The sequence below is a fragment of the Pararge aegeria genome, chromosome 23, assembly GCF_905163445.1.
Source record: "Pararge aegeria chromosome 23, ilParAegt1.1, whole genome shotgun sequence".
NCBI classification, from domain to species: Eukaryota; Metazoa; Arthropoda; class Insecta; order Lepidoptera; family Nymphalidae; genus Pararge; species Pararge aegeria.
In genome coordinates, this window is record NC_053202.1 from 11,017,768 (window position 1) to 11,029,499 (window position 11,732).

Genomic DNA, 11,732 nt, shown 5'->3' on the forward strand with positions numbered 1-11,732 from the left:
TAACAACTTACAACCTTCTTGCGCTACTTGTGCAAGCTACCGGCTCATGCTACTGGCGTAAGCTACTGGCTCAAGCTACTGGGGTAAGCTACTGGCTCAAGCTTCCGGCTCAAGCTACTGGCTGTAGCTACTAGGGTAAGCTACTGGTGCAAGTTATTTGCACGAGCTACTGGCGCTAGCTACTGGTACAAGCTCACTGGGGCAACTACTGGCACAAGCTACTGGTACAAGCTGCTGGCGTAAGTTACTGGTACAAGCTACTTGCACAAGCTACTTGCAAATGCTACTGGTGCAAGCTACTGGCACAAGCTACTTTCACCACCTATTGGCGCCCGCTACTGGAGTAAGCTACTTTCACAAGCTACTGGCGCACGCTACTGGAGTAAGTTACTGGCGCAAGCTACTGGGGTAAGCTACCGGGGTAAGCCACTGGCGCAAGCTAGTAGCTCAAACTACTTGGGCAAGCTACTGGTACAAGCTACTTTCACAAGCTACTGGCGCAAGCTACTGGAGTAAGCTACTGGCGCATGCTACTTGGGTTAGCTACTGGGGCACGCTACTGGCGCAACTAAGTAACGCAAGCAACTGGTACTAGCTACTGGCGCAAGCTATTGGAGTAAGCTACTGGCGCAAGCTACTGGGGTAAGCTACTGGAGCAAGCTACTGGCTCAAGCTACTGGGGCAAGCTACTGGCGCAACTGACTAGCGCATGCTACTGGTACGAGCTACCGGCGCAAGCTACTGGTACAAGCTACTCGTACAAGCTACTAGCGCAAGCTAACTGGTGCAAGCTACTGGCGTAAGCTACTGGTACAAGCTAACTGGTGAAAGTTACTGGCTCAAGCTACTGGCGCAAGCCGCTGGCACAAGCTACTTGTCAAAGCTACTGGCGCAACTAACTAGCGCATGCTACTGGTACGAGCTACTGGCGCATGCTACTGGTACAAGCTACTTGCACAAGCTACTGGCACAAGCTACTGGAGTAAGCAACTGGTGCAAGCTACTGGGGTAAGCTACTGGCGCAAGCTACTGGCTCAAGCTACTTGCTCAAGCTACTGGCTCAAGCTACTGGCTCAAGCTACTGGGGCAAGCTACTGGCGCAACTAACTAGCGCATGCTACTGGTACTAGCTACTGGTGCGAGCTACTTGGACAAGCTACTTGCACACAAGCTACTGGCTCAAGTTTCTGGGGTAAGCTACTGGTGCAAGCTACTTGCACAAGCTACTGGCGCAAGCTACTGGCTCAATCTACTGACTCAAACAACTGGCGCAACTAACTGGCGCAAGCTACCGGTACGAGCTACTTGCACAAGCTACTGGCGCAAGGTACTAGCTCAAGCTAATGGCTTTAGCTACTCGCGCATGCTACTGATACAAGATAGACGAGATTTTTGCAGTGGGAGGAAACGCTTACGCGTTAGCGTAATTACGTGGTCCCGCTCGCGCTCGCACTTGCATTTTTTCGTAACTTAAAATCACGTAGTTTTCCAATGAATAGTCATGGGAAATCTATACATAACTATATAAATAAGGCACAAGGCCAGACGCTACACGTTTATTGTTTACTGTTATTAGGTACACAAAACAGGTAATAACTAAAAGTAAATCTAAATATAAGTAATAACAAGTTTTGTTCTAAGTTACAACCCAAAGTATGTGTACACAACTTGGAATTAAATTAAACAGTAAGTAAAAATAAATTTAAAGTTGAAACAAAAAAGAAACACTTAAAAAATAATATATATATGATTTCTCTAAAGATTATGTGGAATAATGCTTAATAATTTGATTTTTAAAAATATTTATCCTTTTGTTAAAAATGACAATATTACGATTACTTGATACTAAATCATTATAAAGGCGGCACATGCGAACGATGGGATTGTGAAAGGAACTCGTAGCTAGGGTACACTTGGAAAGCCCGTGCTTCTCACATAGGCAGCTATACATGGCATATATTCGCGTGTGTCCTATGCTCGAAATTTACGTATCGTAGTAAATGGAAAACACAACATTGTTGTGTACAAAAGTGTTCCGAAATAGTGCACTGTTCTATATTCATGATCTGTGGTCCTATTCCTTCTGGCAAAGTTTTTCAAATCACCACGCGAGCGAAGCCGCCGGTAAAAGCTAGTACTAAAATACAGCTTACTTATCAGGGTTGACTGCCAATTTGACTGCACTACGTGGTGATTATGGACAAGCCCTAGTTGAGAAAGACTTGCACTGTTACAGGCTATTTATGTAATGATGTTGATGACACTTATAAAAATTATATGGCATAGTTTTTCATCTCTTGATTGATTTTATTTTTGAACTTTAATTGTTGCATCAACCCGTTGGCGTCTTTTCTAACGTCAAAGGTTATCTGGAAAGTATCGCTTTAGCGATAAGACCGTCTTTGTACACCCTATTTTGTATTCTGAGTTTCAAAATTCAAAATCTATTTATTTCAAGTAGGCCCAGTTTATAAGCACATTTGAAACGTCAAGTCAGCCTGTTTGTGGTGACTCTACCACCGGTTCGGAAGGCAGATTTCACCGAGAAGAGCCGGAAAGAAACTTAGCATACCTATTGCTCTGTTTTTAGTTCATTTTACAGTTTACAATCTTTGAAATTCTTTCCTTTTTTCTTTCTTTGGAGAGATGAGAGTGGAGCCTGCTTACAAGTTGCCTTGTCGTTAAGAAATTCATCAATCGTATAGTAACCACGATTTATTAAATGTTAAACACATTGTGTGTGTTTAAACTTACAAACAGAGTGTTTAAACGTATGCATTGTCTGGTCTAAAATTACCTTGGGAATCATATTTTAAAAGCATATACTCAATCCCCCAAACGACTTTTGCACCTTTCGCAAGCGATATGTATATATCTTATGTCCATATTGTTTGACGGCCCATTGGCGCAGTTTGCAGCGACCCTGCTTTCTCAGTCAAAGGCCGTGGGTTCGATTCCCACGACTGGAAAATGTTTGTGTGATGAACAAGAATGTTTTTCAGTGTCTGGGTGTTTATCTGTCTATAAGTATTTTATGTATATTATTCATAAAAATATTCATCAGTCATCGTTGTACCCATAACACAAGCTACGCTTACTTTGGGGCTAAATGACGATGTGTGTATTGTCGTAGTATATTTATTTAATTATTTCGAGTAAGGCTTGTTTATCATTTCATACACGTGTTTACTTTGTATAAAGTTTGTGAGTGCAATAAAGTTTTCAAACAAAAAAACGGGACACGGTCCTGCACAGTGCTAATCGCAATATTGTAATCGCGACAATCATTAACCTTACAATGATTATCTGATTCATTACCACAAAGAAACCCTTTATCTATGATAATGATAAAGTGTATAAAGTCGTCGAACAACACTCTTAGGAGTTCACATAACACTCTCGTCAATCGTGTGATACGATCTATATATATATATATAATAAAATAATAAATAAAAAAGCCTTTTATTTCTTCATACATTTACATAGTTTCATATTTATCCTTAATTTTAAGTATATAAAGTGAAAAAATAATAATAATAATAGTTATAATAATTAAATAAAAAAACTCCGTTATGAAGAACCCTTTTTCAAGGTCAAGGCCTCCTCCAGAGACAGCCAGAGCTGCCTGTTTTTTGCTTTCAGCATCCAGTTTGGTCCAGCCACGTTTTTGATGTCGTCCTACCACCGATAGTGCGGTCTACCTCTAGCACTATATATACATATATATACATATATATATATATATATATATATATATATATAAAAGAGAAACTGTGTGGGTATGTTCCGTATAGGTTCCAAAACGGCTGGACCGATTTCAATAAATAATAAATAATAATAAATATACTACGACAATACACACATCGCCATCTAGCCCCAAAGTAAGCGTAGCTTGTGTTATGGGTACTAAGATAGCTGAAGAATATTTTTATGAATATAATAAACATAAATACTTATAATATACAGATAAACACCCAGACACTGAATAACAATCATGTTCATCACACAAACATTTTCCAGTTGTGGGAATCGAACCCACGGACTAGGACTCAGAAAGCAGGGCAGCTGCCCACTGCGCCACTCGGCCGTCAAAATGAAACTTTTGACAAAATGAAATCTCCGGATTGACCTGGCGAGTAATCCTGTAAAGTTTGGTGACGATCGGAGCACTCCTATTTTTTAACCGTCAAATACAGCTTTTATTGTAGCTATAAAAATAATTGTAGTAAATAAAAGCTGTATTTGACAGTTTGACAGTTCAAAATAAAATAATTCTATTTGACTATTGTAAGTCAACTCTACAATATTTCTCACATTCGAGAGGTTCTGGAAGAAATCTCTTTAGAGATAATTTGTCTTTGTGCACTTCCAGTCCATTTTTATGTGAACTTTTAAGTTTCGTTTCTTATTAAATAAACGAACAGTAAATTTTCACTTGGCTTACCGTAGTTTGCAGCGCCCTGCACTGCAAAGTAGACCACTGGGTCTGGTACTTTGCAGCGCGCTAGGCGCAAGACCCAGTGGTCTGGTACTTTTAAAGAGGAGAGCATGGCGATAGCGATGACAAACATCGCAATTTCGAGAGTTTGCTTTTTGTTATCAAACAATATCACTTGATACGGTAAATCTAAATGCTAGTGCAGTGTTTAACAAGTTGCAATTGTTTCCGCGCGTGCTATCAAGTGCGAAATACTGCATTCTCAAACAAACTTATCAGGAGGGACACGTCCGTATCGCTAATTAGACCAGTTAAAGATTTAGTGTTTATCTAACACGTTACTCGGGTATCTACTGGAGATCTTTGTGATATTTATTAGTGGATAGTCAGTGTGCAGTGTGTTTTGAAGCTGAAATGATTGTATAATATACAAAACTTCGCATCGAAGGATCAAATTCCTGTAAGTACTTTACAATATTTGTGTAAGATGTGTGCGGTGTTGTGACGGCAAATCAGAGTACAGTTGTCACCACCTCTACTGTCTCCGTACGAGACGACTTTGGAAATATATCGCAGAACAGACAGCAGTGTGCTCTGTGCTACTACTGCCATATACAAAGTATTATCACCGACTCTTCTTTCTGACGTGGTCATTGTAGGCAAACCTTCCCTATGACAGAGACCTTTAGTCCAGCAGTGGACTGTTATAGGCTTTTGATAATGATACACTATGAAATGCTAACTTTATGGAAATGGTAATGTTTGGCCTTATTTATAATACTGTTAATCTAATATTATAAATGCGAAAGATTGTTTGTTTGTTCATCAATAACGCAGCAACAGAGCAACGGATTCATGTGATTTTTGCATATAGATAGTTTATGGGCCGGAGAAAGACATAGGCTACTTTTTATCCCGGAATGCAGTTCCTGTGGGAAGATATGCTTACGCTTACGTTTTGCGCAGCAACAGAGTATCGGATTGACGTGATTTTTGGCATGTAGGTAGTTTAAGAGCCGTAGAGTGCGCTGTTCCGTATTCTTGATCGGTGTTCTATTCCTCCAGGCAGAGTTTTTCAAACTACCACGCGAGCGAAACCTCGGGTTAAAGCTAGTTTCCTATAACAAGTGACTGCATTAATAATGTGTTGCTTAACTGTTGCACTACATTATATTAGACGAAAGCGCTGGGTAAGCAACGTTTACGAAAGTCAGTAAATGGATGGGTGACCGTCGTTGGAAGTTGAGGGGGTGGAGGTCATACTATTTTGGTCTATTGGTCTTTTTACAATTACAATCCAACGCGTTAACGTAAGAAACCCACATTTTGAAAAATCTCACGTGAGATTGGGGGAGGGGGTTGAATAAAATCTCAAGACATCTCACCAGGGGGGGAGGGAGCGACATTAAATTTAAAAAAAACACCTCACGTAATTTATTGACGCCCCTTAACACACTTTCTTCTTCTTCTTTGCGTCCCCCCTTTGATGCAAAGGGAAGACACAACACTTCTCCATTCCAACCTGTCTGTGACCACATGCTTAACTTCAGTCCAGGTAAGGCCAATCTTGTGCGCCTCCGCTATGGTAGTTCGCCACTAAGTTTTTGGTCTTCCTCCATTTCACTTCTCCTGTGGGTTCCAGTCAAGAGCCTGTCTGGGAACGTGGCCCTAGTTCCTCCGCAGGGTGTGACCAAACCACTTCCATTTGCGGCGACGTATTTGGATTTCAATTGGATCTTCATGGCACAGTCTCCACAAATCCAAATTAGTTATACTGGCCAGTAGATTTTTAAAATACGTCGTTGGCAGCGATTAACTGTATGTATTCAGTATCGTTAAGCCTTGAGTGAGCGGTTTGCTGCTGTCCGCTGAGGATTTCTGTACTCTACCTCCAATCCAATTACATTCATCAGTTCTACACGAAGTAAAACCTATCCAATACAAAAATAATTATTCAAATCGGTTTAAATTTGACGCAGTTATGGTGTTAAAACATCATCAATCGTCTTCCAAAGGAACCGAGCTAAAATTCGGGATAAAAAGTATACTATGTCCTACTTCTTAGTGTGTACTCAAATTGTGCAAAGTTTCATTTTAATTCATTCAGTACTTTCAGCGTGATGCTCTGCCATGATAGTCTTAAATTACGTAGCCCGGAGGACCCATAGACAACGGGGTCCCAAGGTGCTGGAATGGCGACCTTGAACCGGTAAACGCAGCTTTGGTAGACCCCAACGAGGTTGACAGATGACATCAACCGAGTAGCAAGCTGTTCTAAGTGGTACAAGTCCATTGTATTTGGAACTCGCTACAATAAACTTATGTCCAGTAGTAGATATGATGATGATGATTTTGGCATATTCAGCATCTTAATATTGACCTATCTTCTAGAACCAAGATTACTGGAAGCAGTTAAGAAGTTAGGGCCTTAGCGCCCTCAGAATAATGGCGAAGTTCATTAAGTCGTTCTTCACCAACGATAGGCGGAAGAACTCGTGCTTCGAGGAAAGCGAAGAGGATAAAAATATCGCACTATCTCTCGATGGTAGGAGGAAGCTGTCTCTATCAAGATCGGGACGGATGAAGCAAACAAACAAAAAAAGGCATTCGCTATCTTTGGATGTTTATAATCAAGTGAGTATTTCAGTAACAGAATACATAATTCAAAATTCAAAATTCATTTATTTCAAGTAGGCCCAATTAATAAGCACTTTTGAAACGTCAAGGCAGTCTGTTTGTAGTGACTACCACCGGTTCGGAAGGCAGATTCCACTGAGAAGAGCCGGCAAGAAACTCAGCAGATTGCTCTTTTCCAACATCATTTTTAAGTTTAACAATCTTTAGAACTTTTCTGTTTTGTGAGAGATGAGAGCGGAGTTGCCTGCTTCTTAGCAGCCTTGTCGTTAAGGAATTCATCAATCGTGTAGTAACCACGATTTGTTAAATGTGTTTTAATATATTGTTTAAACTTAGGTAAAGGTAGATGTAATATTACCTTCTGTATCATGTTATAAAAGCATAACCCATCCCCACAAAGGATTTCTGTACTTTTCTCAGACGATATGCAGATATCACTAATTTATGTCCGTTTCTAGTTAGTCGACTGTTTATATCGACTTTTTGTTTATAATTACTTACGTTTTGTTTAATAAAGATTAAATTATTATAAATATACATATAATTAAGAACATAGCATTCAGCCAGTATTGCATGCAGTGCATTTTACCCAAAAACAGTAAAAACGACCAGCGCACATCTCACTTCATGCCCCAAGAATGTTGCTAGCTCACAAACATTTCCCATTTACCCATTTTACGAGAAACGTTTAGAACATTAAGTAAAATATTTACTGTCAACTGCCAAATGGAATAAAGTGATACACCCACCTGTTGGAGAAACAATACTAAACTGGAGTCGTTTCTGATACTTCAATATGAGGTCGTGTACACGGTTTTTGTATGTTCTTAATTCTGTGACAAAATTGGCAAATCCTTTGTAATTCCCACACTGCAGAAGTAAAACTTATTAAATGTAGCCTACGAGAGATTGAGATGGTTATAGAGTAACAGGGGGTTAGAATAAATGTAAGGGGTATTTTTAACCGAGCTTAAAAAATATTTATTTGATATTTTAATGTAAAACCATGGAAACTAAAATAAGAAATAAAATGTGTCATCTCATCCTCACATTTATGTGTTATTCAGTTTCTATGGTAATTGAAATAGTCCTACCTTTTTGTCTCCCATACATTTATGTGTTTGTTTCTTTATCGTGACGCAATTTTGTTTCATCGAGTTTCAAATCACAAGAATTAAAAAAAAGTTTAACTTCAATAATTCCCTGTGTTCAGTATCTGTCGAACTTCATGGCGCAGTGGTGAGCGCTGAGGTCTTATAGGTCGAGGTCCCGGGTTCGACCCCGGCATGAGGAATTTGGTAGTGGTGTGGTGGCTGAATCGTTTTAATCCATTTAGCGTTCGGTCTCGTTCAGTGTAAAAAAAAGTGTAAGCCGTCATAAGACGTCTAGTAGATGTGAAACATCAAGATTTATATTCATAATAGTCAGTGGCGTGCATAGAGGGTATGCATAGGGTATGCAGATGATATAAAATGAAATCTCCAGTACGAGTTATAAGGAACTTAAAGGATAGGCATTGTAAGAGTTATAAAAAACGTACCTTCTATTCACGCCGCTGATAATAGTTTTATGCATAAAATAACAGATTAGGGTAGGAATCAGATATGGCATAATGAAAATAATTTTTTTAATATTTAATAAATATGCATTTTTATTAAAAAAAATCTAACCTAACCTAAAGGGCCAAGTTACGTGAAACGGCATAACGCTCATGCCGTCATGCTCCTCTACGCCACCATATTTACTCATTTTGAAATAAATTCTGTACCGTTTAAAACCTGGCCAGGAAAATAAAATCGTCGCCATATTGCGTATAAAAATTAAACTTTTTATTTCTCTACCGATACTCTGCAAAACGTAGATATTGCCATGAAAATTTGGCGCCCTCAGACCAGGTTTTGTATTTTCCTGGTCGGACTAAAGACAATAAGAACAGTATATAAAGTAGACAAGGACCTACCATCCTAAAATGACGTAACTCTAAAAAATAAATTATGAGAAAAATAAACTAAAAAGTAGTTTATTTTTTTTCGTTATTGTTTTTACTAATTTTTAGTTTATTTTTTCTAAGTATTTCTTTTTTAAACTTTGGTCACGTCCGTTGCCATCTTTTTTTTTTAGTTAACAGCTTGAACATTTTTCAGGATATACAAATGTCAGAAAAACCAAGGAACACAGAGCTTCAAACAGCTTCAGTCACCAAAGACAATAAACCTGAAAACGTGCGACGAAGTCTGAGCGCCGAAGAGGAAATCGACACTGCCTTTGAGATCATCAATAAAACGATAATAACTGATTTATAACTAATAACATAAGCATTAAGAAAATACAGATTGTAGCAGTAGATCTTTTTTTGACATAGCTCGTCCGCCAAGCAGCATTGTTGCAATGCTGTGTTCCGGTCTGAAAGGCGTCGTTGCTGGTGTACTGATGATAATACCTACATCAAAATATCTTATATATGGTTAACTAGCGACCCGGCCCAGCTTCGAACGGTAAAATGTATTTAGGGTACTTAATTGGATAAGGATTAATGAACAGAATTAAGATCATAAAGAACCCGCGTACATGACTAATATTGAAGCATCAAAAACCACTCTACTTTAGTAGTGTTTCTCGAAGAGACAGATTGTCATTTCCCACATTTAGCAATTAACAATAAGTATTTTTCCACCTATGTTCTAAAAGTTTACCATAGAAAGGGAAAATGGGAAAGTGAATGAGCTAGCAACATTCCGCGAGTGTGAGTGCGCGGGGACTTTTCACTATTTTTGGACACAATGCACTGCATGCAATAATGACTGAGAACTTCACCTGCATGCCTGAGAGTCCTCCATAATGTTCTCAAAGGCGTGTGGAGGCCACCAATTCGCACTGGGCAAGCGTGGTGGACAACGGCCTAACCCCTTCTCATTGTGGGAGGCGACCCGTGCCCGGTAGTGGGTTGATATGATGAAGTAAGTTTACGCCGCTGTAGTTAGTTATTCGTATGTATTGATTGTTATAGGAAATTCACTGAATGAATTTACCGCATTTGATTAGGTTTTGGTTTTAAGTGGCTGTAAAAGAACCTATTAATATGAGCTTATCAGAATTACTATCGATAATAATTGATTGTATAATATGTTAAGATTTAAATGATATTTGACACAGATTATAGAAGTACCGTGAAAGAATAGTATTTCATTAGTGTACATGGTTTGAAGCTCATGGCGAAGTAAATAGAACCCAGACCATCCTCGAAAAGATATTTTGCGCCTTAGGCAAAATACTGTTAAGGCGCGCTTTAAAGAAAATTCGTTTAAAATAAAAAAAAATGTAAACAGATTAAATATGTTATTCCTAATCCAAAAAACGTTAGTCTAGGTTGTCGAGCAGTGCTACCAAAGAAAAATATTTTGGTAGATACATGAGTAAAAAATGGTAGAGATATACAGTTCTAAATTTAAAATAATGTTTTCTTTTTTTATTAAACAACTTAGAATAAGAATATGAATAAATCATTTGCTAGAATTGTGGGTCATAACAAGTTACTTTACAATATTTAAAATACATTTCTACACAATCTACTGCCAACGACAGTGTGCAAATTATTATTATAATTATTTTTTTCAATTATAAATAAGTACCAATAAAAAACAATATTGTTTAGATTGAAATACATTATTTTTGCCTACATTGTTTCACTGTAAAAAACTGTCAGGGCTGAAGTATTTTGTAAATAACTTTCCTGAAATTCGCGAGCGGTATTTTGTTTATGGCAGTCTGGCAGTTTAATACCTATATAAAGTTACCTCACACGATAAGAATTTCTGGTTTTTTTTTAATATTACCTTTTTTTCATGAATGTTTTTCTGTGTCAGGGTGTCTATCTATATATTTTAAGTAGGTATTAATGTATTTTACTGATAATTTTTTTTTTTAATCGCGTATTGCGCAGTATTCGACTTTTAAGTGTGTTGTCTTGAACCCTCCTTTTAAACACTACCTTAATTGGTATAATTGGAAAAAAGTGTTGATGTAAAAATTAAAACAAAAAATAAAGACTGATTTCTGAAAGTTGATAAATTGTATGCATTTATTTTATCTTTTACAACATTTGATAAACAATAATTAACTGATACGTAAGTGTATATTCTAGCACTTGAACAAAATAAATTATATTGACTAAACTGAAGAGTTTAGTGTGGACAATAAAAATGATGCACTGTTATCAATTTTAGGGTTCTGTTATTGAAACGGTTAATATTAAACTTTAAGGAACTTTAGTCTACAGCAACTGCTACTATTTTTAATAATTAAGGGAGCAAGCGGACCGCTATATTACCCTTAATAATAATAATTAAAAAAATATATCTTTATTTTCAAAAAGATTACAAAAATCAATTGCTAGTGGTCTCAACACTAGGTAGCCTGTATCGTGGAGACCATGAAAGACTTCTCTTTTAGATTAACATAGGACTACTTTAAAGCAAGTGTCATTTGATTGCTTAAAACCCGAAGAACTCCGAAAATTTTGCGGTTAGACAGAAGTGCTACTGGGCTACCCAAACAGGCGTTATTGTTTGTTTGTTTGAAAGCTTTATTGCACACACACACACACACAAATAGTTTTTGAGCACACTCTCCGAAATATAGGAAGTGAAGTTTTCAAAAA

The 11,732-nt window shown here is 37.8% G+C and overlaps 1 protein-coding gene across 1 annotated transcript; it reads left to right on the top strand.

The window, feature by feature from the left end:
- Positions 1-4,664: 4,664 nt before the first annotated feature.
- LOC120634237 lies at positions 4,665-9,844 on the top strand. The gene is made up of 3 exons (XM_039904712.1): positions 4,665-4,898; positions 6,830-7,072; positions 9,220-9,844. Exons 2-3 carry the CDS (start codon positions 6,884-6,886, stop codon positions 9,376-9,378), a joined length of 348 nt encoding a protein of 115 aa, XP_039760646.1. The 5' UTR covers positions 4,665-4,898; positions 6,830-6,883; the 3' UTR covers positions 9,379-9,844.
- The last annotated feature ends 1,888 nt before the right edge of the window (positions 9,845-11,732 follow it).